Source organism: Prinia subflava, chromosome 4, assembly GCF_021018805.1.
Source record: "Prinia subflava isolate CZ2003 ecotype Zambia chromosome 4, Cam_Psub_1.2, whole genome shotgun sequence".
NCBI classification, from domain to species: Eukaryota; Metazoa; Chordata; class Aves; order Passeriformes; family Cisticolidae; genus Prinia; species Prinia subflava.
Window position 1 is genome coordinate 27,055,687 of NC_086250.1, and position 20,708 is coordinate 27,076,394.

At 36.6% G+C, this 20,708-nt stretch overlaps 1 protein-coding gene across 6 annotated transcripts in view; it reads left to right on the top strand.

Moving 5' to 3' along the window:
• ANKS1B (ankyrin repeat and sterile alpha motif domain containing 1B) overlaps positions 1-20,708 on the top strand; it is a 422,022-nt gene that overhangs the window by 263,186 nt on the left and 138,128 nt on the right. For all 6 annotated transcript variants that reach the window (XM_063396248.1, XM_063396245.1, XM_063396246.1 and 3 more), the window contains exon 17: positions 7,638-7,790. In XM_063396248.1, the coding sequence (XP_063252318.1) occupies positions 7,638-7,790 (153 nt within the window). The remainder of the gene's footprint in view (positions 1-7,637; positions 7,791-20,708) is intronic.

Genomic DNA, 20,708 nt, shown 5'->3' on the forward strand with positions numbered 1-20,708 from the left:
AAAAATACCCACATTTTAGCCAAATATAGATCAATTAATCATTGCAGTCTTTTACATGGTGTTTAACAGGTGTTAAAGGGTGTGTTTACCTGGATTTCTCAAAATGTTTTCCCATCTGTATTTGAGACAAACATTTCATAAGAGGGAAAAATGATATATTCACCACCAGGTAGCTAGGGTTGAAACTTTTGAGATAGAATGTTTCTTTCCAAAATACTCTTTATTTTTGTTGGATTAGAGCTTGTAGCTCTAATTCTTGTCTTGTACCAACGTAATTTAAGTTACTCAAGTTTAACCTCAATATTAACTAGAGCAGTTTATGGCTTATTTTAATAATATAAGGTTAAGACAGCCTGGTAGAAATATAATTTGCAAAATTAATTCTTGAAATGGAAGTATTTTATACATCAGTCTTGAAGCAAATTTCATAAGAGTTTAATATTGCATTTAAGATTTTTGTATGAAAAATGAAATCAATAAATGTTTGAGGAGGATTTTATATGCTTTATTGAAAGGAAGTTCAGATATGTTGAGAAGTGGAGATAACATATAATAAGATACTGAAGCTGCAAATATCTTGAGAAAAAAATTAATATTTAGAAAAGAATTGTGTGCAGTGTATGCCTAGTTGACTAAGAGAATAATAACAGTCATGGCATAAAATTTTAGTCACGCTTAAGTTATATAGAAAACCTAAGGAGCATTGGTCAGCTATTTCAGCATCCCAAACCTATGTGCAAGTGACTCCTCAGTGGGTTCCTCAAAGGGTTTGGGGTTTTAAAAATAATTATCCTAGCTTATCTCAGAATTTATCTAAGAAGAAGGATTGGTTTTGTGTGGGATGCTCAGTGTACGGCTCCTTCTCCCAGTATATCATGGGAACACATGCTCTCATTTGACAGATGGAAGAAAGATGTTAGCTGAGAGCAGCTTTCTGCAGGCTTCAGAGCTATTCTTAAAGCAGCTTGTTCCTTCCTGCACAGAGAGGTCTAAGCACAAAGCAGGTTTGGGAAGACAAGTGGTGTGCAGGCAGCCAGCCTCTTTTCTTGGGTGCTTTGCAGAACTAGACAAGAGATAGGAATTGAGCAGGCTATGAGCACATCCTGTCTGCAAGTGGTGTTATAAGAGTGATAAAGCTATGCTTCCAAAAAGAGCTGGACTTATTACTCATATATAACACTCCTGTGCAAGCATGGTGAGTCTGGCATTTAGGAAAACAGAATGACTGTGCGTGTGCTCATTAACTATGCTGTGTATGTAACAGAGAAAGATCACATCATGTGTTTGCTGTTGCTATATTGCTATTGGCTTAGACACCCCAGAGCTCAGCAAGCTGATTTCAATCTTGGTGTTTAATTACCTCCCATTTAGCACTTCCCTTCCTAAGACAGTTTCCAAATTAGGAGATGCTGCAAAATGTTGATGACCATTTCTGACTGTGACTCTTTGTTTCTGGTCTGCTGGAAGTGAAGATGAAAAACAGGATTCAAAGGACGTACTTTTCTACTCTGCTGTTTTCCCTGCTTCTTATGCCTCTGGGAATTACTTTCCTGGTTTGAATGGAGGCCACTGACATGCTCACTGCACCACTTGCAAGACCTTTAACCATAAGGACAGAAAAAACCCCATTAGAATCCGATACAACACATGAATTTTTCAAGTCTGAAATACAAATGGGTAGTCTGGTTTATTTAAGTAATGTATCACAATAGGCATGAATCAGTAGGCGCAGTTAGATACACACAAGCTATAGTTCAAGGTGTTTGCTTCAGACCAGCTTCAGACTGGTCTCACAGACTAAATGTTCTCTCCAGGCATGTGCTTCAAAACTGCCTGATGAAAGCAGTATCACAAACATTTTCCTTCTTATCTGAGTCTACCAGAGAGCCACTCTAGACATTACACACTGATACTTAGTGTATCATGTAGATAAAAGTACCGTGCTGGTGGTCCTGCCACCATCGCCATACAGGATGCCTTACTTAACCTTCCTGCTTCTTTTTTATTTGTGATTGGCTCCACAATATCTACTGGATGCTCTGAGAATAGTCAGCAAGCAAGGAAATATGCTGCATGAGAGGAAGTGCCCTTTTTTTGGTAACCAGACTAGGATGACCACCTGAAGGAGCTGATTTAAACTTTTTCATGAGATCAAAGGTCATACCTTCCACTTAGTCCACAAATTTCAGATTTAGATCTTCTTAAGTTTACATTTTATGCAATATGCAAGTCTGAACTGTTGCATACATTACCACTGAATGACAACTGTTATTCCCTTCTCCTACTGTTGTATCTGATGAAGAACTAGGAGGTTTCTTCATTCTTCTGGATGTGGAACTGTTTACATTTCTCCAGGGAAAAAAAACAACCAAGCAAACAAATACAAAAGCCCCCAGGTGTGCATCTATTTCCCTTTAAATTTGAAAGACAGATTCCAACTGAAAAAACCATAGAAAGGATGCCTAATGCAATTCTGACAGTCTTAGGTAGGAAACACTGAACTCATACTCAAGGGATATTCTGGACCTTCCATTGAGGCAAGATCCTGAATCATGCACTGCTGTGCTGTGAATGTGCCTGTACTGTCTTTTTCTAGCAAGCTCCACAAGAAGACAGATGGCTTTTGATCAGTGGAAAAAAAAGTCAAACATTAATAGAACACAAGCTTGAATAGTTAACTTTTAAAATATGTGACAGGGTAAATGGAATAGAAACCTAAAAAGTTTATGTACAGTTCTCCCTCACCTGCTGTGTCTCTGCAGGCGGACCCTGTTTCACTCAGTGCCTTTCTCACCAGCAGCATATGCAAAGTCTCCTCAGGTCCTTTGCCATTTGTGCCTGTCCCCTGTGAAAGCTGCCCCTCTGCCCCTGACTGCTGGCTCAGTTTCTGCCCAGGCACTGCAGGCACCAGCTCCTTGTGGTGCCCCTGTTCCAGCCAGGCTCTCTGGGCTTCAGAAGCATCACTCTTCTGAGCCTTTTCTTTCAACATTCCAGAGAAGGAATGATGTCTTCCAACAACATGACTCCAACTGACCACATTTGTAAAGTACATAATATATAACAGAGAACTGACAAAGACAGGAAACAAAAAAGAACTGATACATCCGCCATTACAACCACCTAAAATTTCTTAGCTAGGTAGTTGATAGTTTCCTGTAAGTTCCCAAAAATGCTGCTTAAAGCTCTTGAATGGGCCAGCAGTATAAAGGAAAACATTATATGCTTGCTAAAAAGGTCTTTCTTCCAAATGAACACAGGCATAAATTCACAGTAATCATAGCCATCATTTAAAAAGCTGTGAATGTCAAGTAATGTTATCCTCCTTTTACAGCCCATAAAAAGCTTGATTTTGCTGCACACACTAAGCTCCACCAGATAGTGATATTACCTTTGGAGAGCATAGTATTAATTCCCCATCTGTCTTTGAAGATCAGAGAAAACTGGTAACAGTCCATGCTACTGAATTTGCCTTGATGTTTCTAGTGCATATGTGATTACTTTGAAGTTCTATTTGTGTTTATTTGGCCACCTTTCAGAGACAAAAACTCAAGTACCTTTTATCCTAATGTAAAATGCTCTATTGACACAGCAGTGATATACATTTTAAAAAGCCTGTTGTACAGACAATAACTTGTGAGGGATTTCTCAACCCATTAGGATACTACTTGGCATTGCTATTTTATTATGAGAAACAGATCTTTCTGAGTTCTGCTTTCTATTCATTTCAAAGGAAGTGATACTGATGATATATCAATAGGACCTAGGAGAGAAATCTCATATGGTTTCTATCCTCTTCCTTTCTTTTTTGGATCATATTTTCTTAAAAATTTCTGTTTTCTCTGAATCCTTTGGGCTTCAGTTCAGTTCAGCCTTTTCCACAGTGGGCACATGAAAATCTTCTGCAGTGAAAAAGCTAACACTGGTATTGCTCTCTAAACAGAATGAAGTGGTGGCAGTGTCTGTGGAAGAACAACAATGCCTCTTATGAGTAGTTAATATCTGAAACATTGTCATGACTTGCAGCGCAGAGATTTTACATTGATCTGAGTCAAACAGTGTGCACCTTACTTGGAAGTTTGACACCACTGGTGCATGTGTTGTAGCTGGTGCAAAATGAAATATGCATGGAGATACACTCAGTGGGTAGGAGGAAGTCTTTCTTTCAAGGAAAATCAATCACCAAGGAAGTCTACGAGGTTTAAATGATCTGTGAGAGGAGTCCAAGATAATAGTGCAGTATAGAAGAAAAGATACAGTGTAAGAGCCATGACCTGTTAATGAAAGCTGCAATAGGATGCAACTAAGCTGAATCTCTAACAAAGTAAAAGGGCATCACTTCCCAGCAGACAGATATTTCAAAATGTTTTTATTTAAAAACTCAATAACATTCTGTATGAAAAGCAAATACTATTAATGATACTGTCACATCTAGATAATCAATATATCTGTCAGTAACTATTTGAAAGGAAAACATTCAGGTAACTATGAATGACAGTTAATAAAGTTAATATTATTAAAAAACAGAAAGAGACTTTCCATAAAAGGGGACAGATACTGAAATTTTATTAATTTTCATTTTAGATGCATTTTAGAAAGCCTGTTTTAGATAAGAGAGTGTTTCTCAGTTCATGACAAAACAAAATATTGCTTTTGTGCTGAAACCAATAGTAAATATTCTAGTTCTGAGATTAATTGTTTATGATAGTAGCAACTGTCGTCCCAGGACAGGTGGGCTGGGAGCTCAGGCAGGCAGTGGGCAGGGGGCACTGGGACAAGGTGAGTAGGGGACAGACAGTGGCAGTGACTGTGAGCAGCCACATCCCGGGGCAAATCCACAGGACATTCACAGGGATGAGAACAGGACAAGGTCACCTTGGAGGATGGGTCAGTGACTGAGGATGAATAAATGTGGGCTGGGCACAGACACATCTACAACGTAGCTCAGGCGAGTGTCAGGACATGGACCTGAGCTCACATGCAGCTCCTGCAAAAGGTGGAGGGCGGCTAAAGCCCTGGCCAGACTTCTCATGCTCTTCCCCACACAGATCTGATCCAAGGCTAAGCAGCTGTGCTGCCTGCAGCATGGCCTTGAATATAAGCAGACAGAACTCTGGGACAGGGAGAGGGAAATTGCTTGCAGAATCAGCTGCTGCCCTACAACAGAAGAGTGTATTTTCATGTAGGCTGTTCAGTGACCCAATAATAATTTTGTCTATTGGCACCAAATGCAAAGACTGAAATTGCCACATTCATTTCACTTGTTCTCAGCCTCTTCTTTATTGCATTGTTCACCTGTGTTTACTTGGCTGCAGCCCTGTGCAACTCTGCTGTAGTAGAGAAATATCAATTCCAGTAGGAACTGAGAATTTAGAAACTTGCCATGTTTTTGCTTTTCATAGATGCTGATGGGTTACCAAAAGTACCGACCAGACTGTGTGGGTTTTCGCAAATCAGGAGGCAAAAAAAAAAAAAGTTTTAATAGCAGAGTTTATTAAACGCAAAGATCAAATAGTAACGAACACAAGAAGTAAGTTGCATAACTTGTCCCATCTAGATACATTGAATATTGTTTTCGTGGTGCTTCAGTTTTCTTTGTTAGAGAAAGGAAACAAAAATACCTTATATTTTCCGAAACTCATGTGTTCCCTGTGGGCCTGTATGTCTTCATGTCTCCTCTATACTAGATTTTTCTTCTTCCATTTATTGGGTTCTTGCTTTTCAAATGTCTGCTATTTAATTATACCCTTTTTAAAATCAGATGTTGAGATAAGTTTCCTAGGAGCCAGACCTCCCAGGATCCTCCAATATTTTGCAGTCTGCTGGACAGACTACTATCAATCTAATATTTAATGGAAGTATGAATGACAATGAAAGAAGACATTGCCATGCTTTAAAATAGAAATAAAATAATTGTATCCTGAATTACAATGAAAGTAAATTCCAGAATGTCAAGTTCAACAACAAAACTGAGCTCTTTCTTTCCAGCTATGATTCCTTTGACCTGAATCCAGTATGATTCAGGTCAGCAGTGACCTGAAAGGATGTGATTTCCACTGCTAATGATGTGATTTCTGTTGTCTTTCTGTTGTTATTTAAGATAATGATTTCATTACATCATTTAAATATTGCAATTAATATTTTATACCCAACATCTGCAGCAGAAGACTATGAGTAAACTCTCATATTCACATTGCAGTGTGCCTGCATCACTCCTCTCTGGCACTGCAGGAAGCCCAGATCAAGACCATGACATGCTGGCTTTCTGCATTTGAATGGACAGATTGGCGAACACTGCTGGGGCTTTCAAATGCAGACTTTAATATTTTTTTCTCTGTTCTGAATTTAAATTGTATTTCAAATAAACTGTGAGAAATAAACTGGTTCAGAAAAGATATTAAGATCAGAATTCTCTCCTTTTTAAATTACTTTGTCACTCACTTCAAACTTGAGCTCAAAGCATTTTGTTTCTGTCACACTTCCATTGTTTTTTATTAGTAGGCAAAAATGGGAGACTGACTTTTGCTATTCACAGTCACCCCTGCACAGTCAGGAGAACCTATGCAAAACTCATGGTTTCTAACCCTCTAAAGCTTCTTAACAATTTACCAGTTCAGTGTATTATCAAGTTAACAATAGTTACACTTCCACAGAAAGATGATAATGTGCAGAATACTGTTGAAATTGAGGCTATTGCATAATTTTTCTACCTCATTCTACTTCTATTTTTGCCCGTATTGTAGATTACTTTAAAATTCATTAAAACAGTGTGGCATAACAAACTGCACAGGTAGAGGCTTTACATATTTTTATCTTTAATCTTTATCTTGAAAGTCTTCACTTGTGTCACTGAGAGGCAGTTGTGAAAGAGAAAATGCAGTTTTTACTTCCTGGCAGCTTAGCAAAATTCAGAAGAATTAGATGCCAGTGGTATATCTTAGCTTTTTATGAAAACATGATTTATGACATTAGGTGTCTGAATTTCTATATACATGCAAGTGGAGCACTTCTGTGTACACTGTTCTGTCAATTCCATTCCAATAATATCTGATTCAGTTGTCCAATCTCAGGCAACTTAACATACAGTGAACCATCTAAAACATGTTAAATTCCCAGGAGTGCCATGAAAAATGTGAGCAGGTAGAGGAAAGAACTTTTTTTAAACCTTCCCTGGGGATAGAAAAATGTAGTGCAGGTTCAGCTGTTGTAAAATAAAATATAGCCTGGTAGAAAAGATAAATCAGGAATAATACAAGCAAGAACCTTTTCTCAGTCTAATTTCTTCTGCTTCTATGAAATCTGAGGTGAAAATCTGACATTTTTGGGCAGTAAGGATATTAATGTCTCTTTTACCCTTTTGTCTTCCCCCACTTATGAATTCCTTGATGTCTCAAAAGAATTGAACTCCACTTACAGTCTTGGTATACTCTGGTGTAAAAGGCAAGCATCCACAAGAAAAAGATGTGTCAAAAACTAAGCTCTATTACTGCTTAAACACAAAATTGTTTCATATTGTTCTAACCATTAGAAGACTGTTGGTCAGATACTAAGATAACTGACCCAAAGAAAATAATATGTGTAACTCCTGTTCTGAAAGGTTCTGAAAGTATCACCAGTAATTTTTCATCCTTGTTTTTCAGATGAAGCAGATTGGTCACGATGGTTACAACCCCTCCTCTGTAGCTGAATGGCTGGATTCCATTGAACTGGGTGACTATACCAAATCCTTTCTAATTAATGGCTATACATCGATGGACCTTGTGAAAAAAATATGGGAGATTGAATTAATTAATGTAAGTTGATTGATTTATAGCAGTACTTCCTCCCAAATACGTTATGTAGTACTTGTCTTGTACATCAAGGAGAATGCAGAAAAGCAATTTGCACCACAAATACAGTCGTCAAGTGCTGTTAATGACTACACCTTTCATGCCTGTAGCTGGGTTGACTGTACCCTTTGCTTCCATTTACTTTGCCGTTGTCTTTAGCATGGTATTCAATCATCATGATTGTGTTTGACTTCAGGGGGCTGAATGACATTTAAAAATATATTTTGGGAGGTTATAGCAACAAAGCACACGTCTTTGCTTTTAAAGTGCCTAGAAACAGTACTACTTCCTGTAGAGATACTTACAGTTTAATTTTTCTACATGCTCCAGCTGAATTAGACATAAAATAAGGAAAGCTTATACTTAGTAAGTTACTCTAAAATAACAGGTTTTTATTTAATTATCGCTTTTGCTTGAAACTTCATTTACATGACTCAGTTTAATTAGATGTCCACATAGGCAACCATAAACTTTAATGTGGACTGCACTGCAGGGTAATTTGGAATGAGAGGAAGTTTGTGCTGTTATAGTGAAGTTTGTTATGTTACAGTGAAGACATGGACACTACAGCTCTGCCAGGAATTTTCATGTCAGTTATGTGTCCTAAAGTGAATTGTTTTCTCTTATAAAAGATTGATGATTGTAGCTTTTTCTGTGACTTCTGAAATCAACTGACATGTCAGTTTATATGAACTTTTAGGGCAACCTCTACATGGAGAGAAGCTTGATATCATATGTTATTGATTCTTCAAAGACCAAAGACTCTGCTCTTCCTTTAGGTACAGGAGATACTCTCTCTCTGCCTCTGATTAGTGCCTGAGTCCCAGAGCAGTCCAAGGGCTACCAGTCAAACAAGCACGAGATAAAGCAGCTGGTGTAATTGTATGCTAGGAAACAGTTCCCACTGTGTCCCAGGCTGGAGAAATGAAAACGTAACTATGGTGCAAAGCCCTGTTGCGACACAGTAACTGCTGCACGAGGCACAGCCAGGTGTAGGCTGAGACCAGCATCTAAACAAAAGAAAGAAAAATATAAAAGGAGTTATTTCCTATTCGCTGGAAGACAAAACCATTGAATGTTAGGATTTCTTTTCTTGCTGTCACAGTTGATGTCAACTAGCACAAAAACATAGTGTAAGGGCCAAACTGCCTCATGTGTTTTGTCTCATTTAATGTATCTTGTAGGTACATAACTGAAATTAGGATATGATTGATGCATTGTGGATGTCTGCTGCTAAGCTAGTTATAACTGGGATTATTTTTTCTCAAAATGGCTGGAATTTTTATAATAACTGGGGACCCTTTGCCTAACAAGCTAATATAAGTCATCAACAAACACTGAGTTGAAAAAAGTAGAAGATTCTGCTTTTATTGTTTTCTGCAATTTTGCATCCCATTTTGCCACAATCAATTTGGAAACAAATTACCCTTTAGCTCCCCCAAGTGGATCATTAAAACGTCATTAAATGTTTGTGGTTTGATTCCAAGCTTGCTTAAACTGATGGGAAGTGGAGTGCCTGCACTGAAATTAACAGGAATACACTTCCAGAAAACTAGTATAAACCAAACCCCTATGTCCCTTTAACTTTAAAGCTTAACATTATGTTCCATTTGAAAATCTGTACTTCTTGGAAAAACACCTCCTTTTGCCATGAGTCACAAGAAGAAGCTGTTTCATAGTTGTCTAAGTACTTCTATAGATATAGGAATCTACAGAGATAAATATTTTTTCCACCTGGTATGTTTGAATTATATTGTTCAAGAGCAGAGTTAATAAAACATAAGTTTTACCTTATAAGAATTACTGGTTTTGGTTCTGCAGTATTTGATTCCCCCCCAGTCATTAGGAGTTCAGTGTAATGATACTGTGCTCACTGAGAAAATCTGTAGCTTAGAAAGGTATTTACTGTTTTCTTTCAATTGAAGGGAATCTTTCAGGAATGGACAAGATATTGGTTTGAAGCATTGTGCAGTCTGTCAGAACAGGATACTTAGCTCTGACCAGCAGGCCTGCTGTCTGAAATTGATTTCAAAGGTCTCACTTCTTCAGTTGATGGCAAAGAAAAGCTTCTTGCAGAAACTTCCATAAAAGAATGCATAAAGGTCAAAACCTCTAACTCAGGAACATGACTCTTCACCTGAGTAGGTCAAAATCCAGGCACTTGAAAAACAAGAGAAAAAACAGATTCAGAATCCTAAAAAGAATTCAGAGTAGCTTCAGTTTGGAGGCTCTTGATGCTTAAGTTGTACATGGAACAAGAAGTTTAAAATAAAGTTATGTCTAATATGCTATAAAAATATATCAAGGGCTACAGAAATTATAACTTCTTCATTTCAGCTTTTTAAATAGTTTCAGCCACTGAATTTGACATAAAAGCCATACCTAATTTGGTTCAAGGAATCCCTTTGTTCATATTTGATGCTTCTTTCCATTTAGCTATTGGGAAATCAACCATGCGTCCTGGAGGGTTAGAAACATGTTTGATGCTAGACATAATATCTTCTGTTTGGATCCCTGTTTGGGACTAGAAAGAGGACATTGAGGAACTGGAGTGTATCCCAAAAGGGCAGCAAAGTTGGTAAAGGGTCTGGAGCACAAGTCCTGTGAAAGGAGGCTGAGGGAGCTGGGGTTGTTTGGCCCAGAGAAAAGGAAGCTCAGGGAGACCTTTTCACTCTACACCTACCTGAAAGGAGGCTGGAGCAAGGTGGAGATCAGTCTCTTCTCTCAAGTAACAAACAACAGGATAAAAGGAAACGGCCTCAAGGCTTGTATTGAATATTAGGAAAAAATTCTTCACTGAAAGGAAAGAGTTGTCAAGCATTGGAACAGGCTGCCCAGGGCAGTCACCAGTGTTGAGTCACCATCCCTGGGGATATTTCAAACACATGTAGGTGTGGCATTTAGAGATAGGTTTAGTGGGACCTGACAGCATTATGTTTATGGTGGAACTCAATGAATTTAAAGGTCTTTTCCAACTTAAATGATTCTATGATTAAAGTTATCCTTCACGATTTACCCTTTATTCTCACAGGACACTGGAATGATCAGAATTTGAATCTTCTTGTCTTCCTAAAAAGAACAGTTCTTACTTTATTTTCAACACAGTTTTATTATTTTTGTAAATTATCATCTAGGTAATGATATTTAAAACCACTTTGAAGAGAGCACCAAGCATATGAGAGAGGGAGAATATCTGAGGTGCTGTTGGTAAAGGGCATCTTCCCTCAGCTTTTCTGGGCCCCCAGAAGGGGCTCTTAATGCCAGCTCTCTGGCATTAAGAAATAAATGTAATATTCAGCTTCCTAAAATTTATTTCAAGGTATTCTGGCAAGGTACTGTCATCTCTGACTTACTGCTAGTTTCTTTTTAACTTTCATGTGTACATAGAGCATGTGTTTCTTCAAATGCAATCAAGCAGCAATTTCTAAAAGCATTTGAATTAGAAGAGTAATTTTAGAAGTTATTCACTTGTCTTTCTTGTAAGCTCCCACCAACATTCTCAGTCCTTCTTCAACAAGTCAGACTTTGAAATTTAGATTTTGTTTCACTAATTAATTTTTCATTTAGATAATTTATAATTTTCCGAGACCTATTTCCTTCTGTGATGTGCCTTCTGGGAAGCATTGTTCTAATTTTCTTATCCTGAGACTGTAAGTATTCAGAAAGCCGCCTTCTAGATTAGGCTTTCTCAACACTATTGCTTTTGTCTCCCAGGTTTCTTGGCTCATTAGAGAGATCAGATTCTGTATCCAGATTCAGATATAATTTATTCAATGCTGTAGCTATGAGGAACTTTTCTGAAATACATATCTGCTGAAAAAGAGTCCAGTATGTTCTGTAATCCCCTAACCCACCTGTGCACCTGTGCTTTGAAGTATAAATGCTTTTCTATATGACTAATCATATAATTCTTGTCTGTTATTCTGGATTACTTACATAACCCTCCCCCTGTGGGACTCACTCTCTTCAGGGAATTTTTGCCATAGAAATTCTTCAGGCAAGATATAAACACCTTAAAAGCACAGAGCAGGTTATTTGTCGTGTAACACACAATACATTGTAGGACTAATGAACCAGGCATTAAATCAACCCCCACCGAGTGAGTCACTCAGTATAATGGGCAAGTAGTCATCACTCAGGTAAGGAGAGAGCTGGCCTCTGGGGCTCACTGGAACAGGCTGATCTGTGGTAGGGCTGAGATGCTATCTTCTGATTTCCCTTCCTTTTTTTCTCATTAGGATTTTATGCCTCTTCATGTGAGTGTTGTTCCTTTAATCCTTCAGGTGCTGGTTTTTCCTGTCTTAACAATGTTACTTATGTCTGCAACTTTACCTTTCTTATCTCCAAGGCTTCCTGCCTGTGCACTCTCTCACAGCTCCATCTCACGCCCCAGCAATTTTCTCAGAAGGAAGATGAGAACAGTTGCACAGCTGCACTGTACTGAAAGTAGGTCTGGAATCACAGATAGTTGAACTCCTGGGGGGAGGTTTACATGGAAGTGGCCTGGTTTACATTTCTTCTCAATTAGTTCATCTTGCACTCTGAGCTTCTTTTCTCATACATACTTCTTTCACTCGGATGATTCAGTCTTTGTCTTCTGTAAAATTAGTCTTTGTGATATGGTTCAATTACTGTCCAGATTTTGAACTTTTTGGGAAGGTCCTTGAAAATCTCTCCCAGATTGCACTTCTGGTTTTTCTTAGGATGTAATGATTGCTGTTCAAGATCAAAGCAAAAATACCAGAGAGAGAAATTAATTAACAGTGGACTGCCTTCCATTAGTTTATAGCTAAATACTTTGGACCTTTTGCAAGATCAGTGGTGAGTCCCACTATTTAATTGAGTTATATACTGTGTGGAAAAAGGACTCTTTAGTTTTATTTAAAGTGGGTACATGATTATTGAAGCCCATGATATTTTTACTGTAGGAACGAAAGAGCCTAACAGCAGCCATAGTGAGGCAAATCAGTGGGTCTGCCTGACCTGCTGTGGTGTCTGTAAAAATCGCCATAAACAGAGGACCAGGGATGCCCACATAGCAAATATATTATGAACAAGCATATTATTAAATATTTGCATAGCATTTCTAAAATAATAATTTTGAGCTCAAGGCCTTCTGGAATTGGGCCCAACTAGTCCTTGACTTTTTAATCTTGAATAAGTTCCTATCATCATCAAGTTTTATGATCTTACTGCTAGTCTTCTTCCCTATAGAATGAATAAATATATTGAGCTCCTGAGGTTCATTCACGGGTCTCTTGAGGGATTCACTAGACACCTTCTTCCACCTTGAAAATTGCAATTTCTCCTGCAGTTTCCTGGTTTTAACAGCTATTTCTCCATGAAAAAACGTCTTCTTATGGCTTAATGTCATGACTGCTGTTTTGTAGCTTTTGGGGTTTTTCTTTGTAAAAGCGTTTTAAGAGTGGCTTAATCAAAAGACTTTAGAAGTTCAGGCAAACAAGCAGATCAAGCAAATCATTGACCTTCTCTACGTGATTTTGACTGCTTCAGGGAACACCAGTAGGCTCCTGAGATATGAGGCATCCTTACATGCAGTCACTTTAACTCTTGTTATGTTGTAGTATTGCAGTGGCTGTCTCTAGAAATCTCATTGGAAGCTCTGTATCCTCAACAAATTCATGTGCCAGTATTTTAGCTGTATAATATGTTTAACTCTTCTGTACAGTTTCTGCATGTGACATTTTGCATAGGTAGTGATCTTACAGCCTTGGAGTGATTTGATGCACAAGCTTCCATCTGTTCCTCACGCTAAAGAAAATACTTCTAAAACATATCATTCTCTTTTCTCTATACTGTTACTTGTAAAAGAACATGAGATGACATAACCATGGCAATTCCTTTAAACATCTCGTGTTTACCTCTTCCCACTCCCACTTTGGATCTTGGAAGTACTCAGACTCCACAGAAGTGGGAGGAAAAACACTTCCCTTAGTTCAAACGTAGTGCAGGAAAGAAGGAAGGAGTGAGAAACATTTGCACTGTGAACAATGTCACGACATTTAATGTTTTGGTAGTATAATGATTCTTTTCTAATCCACCTGATGTCATTTTGCACTACAGGTTCTTTAAATAAAAGACAATACAAATACTTTGAGGTAATTTCCCTGATTCTATTACTTCCTTACATTATGGCAATAGCAAAAATATTGTTTTCTGATTTAAAAGTGATGTTAAAACAACCATGTTTGATTGATATATCTAGCCATTGAAATTTGCAGATAGCAATTGCTTTTCCCTCCTTTCTGAGGCAAACATTTGCTTTAAAATTTTTAAAATCAGAACTTCCCCCTGCCCTCTTTTTCTCTTTTATTTCTTTCTTTCTCTTCCCCCACGCTCTCTTCAAACCAAATCATAATCAGGTAGTGATTGGCAGCCATTTTTAGCTCTAATAATCAAAGCTGTGCAATTTTAGCACCTATTGTGTTCCATCTGCAGGATCATTTTCTTGTCCTGTAACACACAAGGTAGCACAAATGATTGATTTATTGAAAAAATTATCTTGCATTATAAAGCAACTTGCTCTGCCTATAGCCAGAGAGAGTACTGTCTCTGAAACATCCTAACAAAATCTCTCTCCATTCAGGCAACAAATAAATTGCCTTATAATTTGATTTTTCTGTCTAAAATCCTGATGTTTTATCAGAACATTCATATTTCAAGTTTCAGAATATGATCTCCTTTCCAGGAGTGCAATAGACTTCTTATTTCCTTTAAAACCCCTGGTAAATAACCTCTTCTGCCAGCCCACCAGTTCTCAACAAAAACAGATAAAATATAGTGATTAAATATTTTGTTGTCCTAGGCAACAACTTGTTCTGCCTTCAGTAGCTTAGAAGAGGCCTGAATAAAGAATTATATTTTACCAGCTTAAGCTTTTAAGTGTTGATGAGCCAGCAAGGAAATTGGATTTCCATTTTAAAATAATGTCCTTTTTCAGATCAAGCTGATATTAATCCAGAAATTTTATATATCCTATTTTTAATTTGACCTCTGAAATGTACAGGCTTAGGATAGCATCCTGCATTGCAACACGAATTGTCAATTGTAGTAAAAGATAGCTGATCTAAATAATTTCATTATTGGTATTTTATTTTTATTTTGTAGAAAATGTTTGTGATACTTGGGCTGGAATAAATTGTTTGTTTCAAATGCTTGCCTTTTCTGCCCACAAAACCAACATCTCATAGTTTTAGCTTAAGGCATTTTAAAGCAGATTGTGTTGATTGAAGGTCAATACAAAATACTTGAGGGTGATGATACATAAAAGCAAACAAGAACATAATTGTGGTAATTGTTGTAAACTAATACTTCTGCCTTTATTTTGAAACAACTTGCAGTGATAAAAATCATAAAGAATATCTCCCTTTTCTAAGAAATAAAGCTGCAGAATTTATTACATAATGTTTTTAAGAACTGCAGTACTATTTTGGTGCTTTACAAAGAATACTGTGTTCAATAGTGTGCAAAGAAGAAATAATTCTTCTTTAAAATCTTCTTAAATCTTTTTTTTTCTGCTTCTGGATTGCTCTATAGGATATTGTGAGGAGCTGATATTTCCAGTTAAAATTCCTGAGTATATCAGATCTTGGCTAGCATGATTTGTCTTCTGTTTGCAACTGATTTCAATAGTTGAAGGTAAAGAGGACTGAATGGCAGTCATTTTTACTATAAAGATGTTGAAGATTAGAAATATTGGAGAAATATTTTCCCTCTATAATAGATTTTGTCAACATTATCAGGTGTGAGAACCAATGCAGTGTTGTGCCCCATAGACCTATCAGTGTGATTAATGTGCCAGAATTAGAACAGCAGCCTTACCCTGGGTCTTCTGCTTGATTCTCCTGGCTCATATTGTTCAGAGCTACTTTGGATATCTCTGCAGTCCACTGCATTTGTATCATACAGACACAGCCCTGGATTTCAAAGAAGAAAGTATTATACCAATATTATTAATAGAAGTAAGGGCAAATTTTTTAAAAACAGTATAGTTGAAGGGAAAGGAAGTATTTACTCAACTATAAAAGGTTCTTTTGCAGCCCACAGCCAACAGGGCTTGAGCCTCAAAATCATCTTCAAGAATTTTTCCTTCACTGTTTTTAACTTTCAAAGGACTAAGGTTTCAGCCACGTTCCATAAAGGGCAATGCACAATTCTAATAGCTGTTGGTGCCAAGAGACTTGTCATATTCAGTCTGTATTATTTTAAAATTCCATACCATTATCTCCAGTTATAAATTTTCTATAGATGTAAATAACATACTGGCAGCCCAAATGTTTACATCCTTGAAATAGTTATTGGCAAGTACTTGCAATCCCTGTCATAGTGATCAAGACCTTGCAAGGTTATGTACATTTAACTCCTGATTTAGATTCCTACCTCAGATTGTACTGTCTTACTCATTGCTTATTTTAAAGATTGTTCTTCTTACCACGTAGAGATCTTGAAAATGCTCTGTTCATCCAAAACCAGTATATGGATGGATTTGAATGCACTTCCATAATATGAAAAAATAATTTGAGAAAATGCAGTTAAACTTGTTTCTTTGTGCAGTGATATTCAAAATGTTATTCAGATAATGAATTACAACATAGCTGTTTCAAATCTGTGAGTCTTAATGGGAAATTAGAAATCTTTCTAGTTTTCTGGAGTTCAAAACAGAAAATCAGTTTCAAAATCTATTAAAATGCTTTATCTATGCTTTTTTAATCAATGAACTAAGTGCCTGATTCAGATGCAGTAATGACAGAAACTACTGGAAAAAATATAGTTAGACCTTAGTTATTCTTTACTTCATGTATTAAAAGCTGAATGGGAACCTGTCTGATCTAATCAGGTTGTATGAACGCATTCATTAGTGAAGGATGTATATGGGTTTTCCAAATAGCATTTTTTATTACTCTTGAGGCATCAGCCAAGCACCTGCCCATCCTGATTTTCTTAGGGTCTGGACTTCATGCTACCCTCTAAAGTAATCCATTCACTAACAGTTCTATTCAGTGGTGCAGATGAGCTGCTAATGACTATCTTTCAGTCTCTATCATCTAAGGACTTTTTCATCATCTCCTGCTCTACATGCATGATCTACTTGAAAACAGAAAGCACAGTCATAATGACTTTCTATAAAACACTTTCCCCTCCAGTAAGGCACAAAGAAATGCATATGCACTCATGTGCACACTAAAGCACAAGAAGAATTATGCAGAGCTAAGTATTTAAAACATTTGTGTTCCCACACACAATATGGTTCTACTGTGTGTTCAGTGAACATAACCAAATGCAAAGTATTTTGTGCTTCCTGCTTTATAAGTTAAATTTATGTAAGATTTATATAAGCAATAGATAACCATCAAAGACAGAGCCAAGGAGGATGGATGGCAAAACACCAGGCTAGGTCACAAATTTACATTGTTAAAGAGAACTGAGAGAGATCTGTGCTCCTTCTTTAGTTTAAGCTGAGCAACAATTTGCAAGCAGAAATAATTCTTCTCACCTGTGTTTGATAGCAAAGTATAGACTAGCACTAGTACATGACATCCACAAAAAAAAAAAAAATCATTATTTTAGATTATCTGCTCTGATCTGTGAACTTTTTTTTGTTAATTTGTGGCTCTCTGGGGATCAGAAGCATAAGGTGTGACACTGTGAGAGAAAAAAAAATGACAGAAGTTTAATATGCCTCTAAGCATATGGAGTGGTTGGCTCTGGAAATTCACAAATTTGGAATTGAAGCATGGGAAAGAGGAAACTGAGAACTGAGGAGAGTTAGTAGTAAATGAGATATATGCAAAGATTAGATGTCTAGAGTCAGGAACAAGTGCCATCAGAAGCTAATGGGCTTAGCAAGAATGACTAAAATGTATTTTGAAGAAACAAACACAGAGTATCTAAGTATCATATAAAACAGAAAAAAAGATGACGGTCCTTATTTTTTGTCTGTTTAAAATGAGAGCAAATGACTACACAGATACATAAAGAGTTTCCAACGTTCAAAATTGCTCTAAGAATTAGGTTTTCTGTTTTTCTTTAGTCAAGTCAGCTGGCTGATACTTTGCATTGAGATTCACATTCAAGGTTTGACACTGAGCTCCTAGAACACTCTCTAAAATATGATCAGAAATTATACTTTCTCTCAGTATTTTTATGGTGTTATTAATAAAAAATATATGGATGTCAAAATGGTGATTTACAGAAAATGTGAAAGATGAACATGTTATATATTATAGAAGAAATAAAACATTGGATAGTGTTTCAGGTAAGGAGATTTGTGTCAAGTATGCCTTGATGTGAGAAAGAGTTTAAGAGTTTATAAAAGATTCTTCGGAGATGTTTCATTTTAGCTGAGGTTCTTGGGAAAATATTTTCCTGTGGATTTTGAGGTGTACTTCAGCTTTTCACCATAAGATTTCTAATGGACACTGGAATTCAGATAAGGCAGAGAAGCAATCTGACTGCTATCTTCTTTGCATTTCCCCAGGAATTTAACACAGATTATTCCAACGTGTCAAGGATAAAATCCCCTCTCTGTTTTGCAGAAGGTGCTGTTAAGCCAAGTAGCTGAGATTTTGTGTTTATTGCTGACAGTTTGTCATATTTCCATAAGCATCAGCATTTTATCATCCCATTTGTTTGTGTTAACCTAAGTATTTTTTTCTGTGTAAGTATGGAATTAGCTACTGCATTTTTTTCTACAAGGAATCAAGGAAGATACTGCTGGTAATTAAACACAGACCAATTAATAGGAAAATGGAGAATTTTATTTGGTCCTGAAACTCACTTATTTTGCTTGACTGTGCATGTAGCAATTATCAAGACACTAAATAGACTCAGAGGTTCTGAAATATGAATCTGATGGGAAAATGTCAAGGTAAGTTTAAACGAATAGAAGGGTCAGAGACGTGTTTGCAGAAAACTGTCATCATAATCACAACACACATAATTCTGAATGTGTGAAATCTTGTATAAGCATCTTTCAAAAAAGCTATCTTTTTATAACAAAATTTTTATAGAGTTGTAAGAGAGATGAGTGGTAATAACAATACCCGCAGTCAGGTTTTACCCGCAACTAGTAAAATAATAATAAGTAGTAGTAGCATGTTTTATTTATTTTAGAAGCTAGCTGACACTTGGCTTGGAGAAATACTGTGGGAAATCAATTATTTTAATTGTTCATTTTGTTTTCTGCTTCATCTCTTTTATCTCGAGGGCAGTTTCCCATTAAAACATTTCAGAACTTCATTTGCTCTCACTGTGGGTTTCCCACCGAGTTCCTGATCCTGTTTAGCTGACATGCCAAGAGTAAGTACTCTTGGTACAGAGTGAGCAAACACTGGTCAGTGCAAGGACATTCTGGGACATATCTGGACGTCCTACACCTTTCACCAAAGCTGTCTTGCCAGCAGCTGAAAACTTGGAATTCTTCCAAATCTCCTCATGAAACTTATTGATACTGTAGTAACCCAGCGTTCTTGTTCAGTGCATTGCTTTGCCATGAGATTCTTGGGAATGTTTAAAATGTGTGCACTCAGGTGTCTCTGGTGGTAGGATACCATGAGTTGTTCAGTTGAATTGTGAAGCTATATACAAAGCAATATTAAAAAAAAAATTTACACAATCATTTAACAGGGTGATATAATTCAGTGTATACTTATCCTGATCTGCTTCCTGTGTTATGTTTAATTTTCTTATGGCCTCCCTCCCCCGGCTTTTATTTTTTGACTTCTCTTTTGTCAGTTTTCATATGGTATTACAGCATGGGCAATAAAAAGCAAGGCTAACAGTGTTCTCAGAGAACTTTAACTCAACCAGTTTCTCTCCTCATGGATAAGCAGAAGAACCCTCAGTCACATTATTAATATTTTAGAGTGCATCTTCTAACCAGCCATTACCAAAAGGATTGAAGTTCAAAAGGGTTTACAGCACAACTTTACTAAATTATTCCAAATAAATGTAATGTTGGACAAAATTCATAACTGTGTCTTTCATCTGCCCATTATATTAATTATTTTACATATTCCATTCATTAGGCAAGTGGAAGTGGAATAAGACATGTACTATTAGAAAAACCTATGTTTTCCCTGTGCGTGTATTAATTTTTAAGTTCCTTGTGATGATTGGTCCTACAGTATGCAATCATGGATATACTAGTAACTTTCCAGATTATTTTATCTTTACTAAGATAAATTGGCTTAAGAAACAGACACTCTTTTTCATAACTGTGTCATAGTTACAAAAAGAAAATTTTGAAATTTATTTTAAAAATTTTAAAATAAATTGCATTTGAAAAATTTATGTAATTTTAAAATATCTAAATATTAAAAAAAATCTTGAAAGTTTATTTCATATACCTAGGTGATCTCTTGAAATTGGAATGAAACCATTCATGTTTTCTTTGACCTGTATTGAACATGCTAAATTGTGTTTTGCTCTAGCAAAAGGAGGAACAAGGGAAGGATAAAATTTCAGTTTCTGACTGTATCAGTGAAATTCATGTTTACTATTCAGTCATAGGAGATACATGTCTAGGGTCTTGCTATAATCATTGAAGATATACAACCATTTCTCTGATGTGATTCATCTAGACCTAAAGCAAATGCCTAAATTATATCAAATGAGTCATGCCTTAAAGGTGCCTATTTTTCTCTGTTAATTAAAGGGACCTTTACATGAGTACTGAGATCTCTGTCGTGGATATATTATATGCCATAAGATGAATGTTGCTCTGAATCTCTACTTGGCTTTGTACTTGAGAAAATAAAATAGAAATTATTGACTTAAAATTGTGATTTACAGGAAAAAAAATTTAAAATAGTCCCAGTATCAAAACTCCTGAGATGAAACCTGTTTCCCCTAGAAACCTGT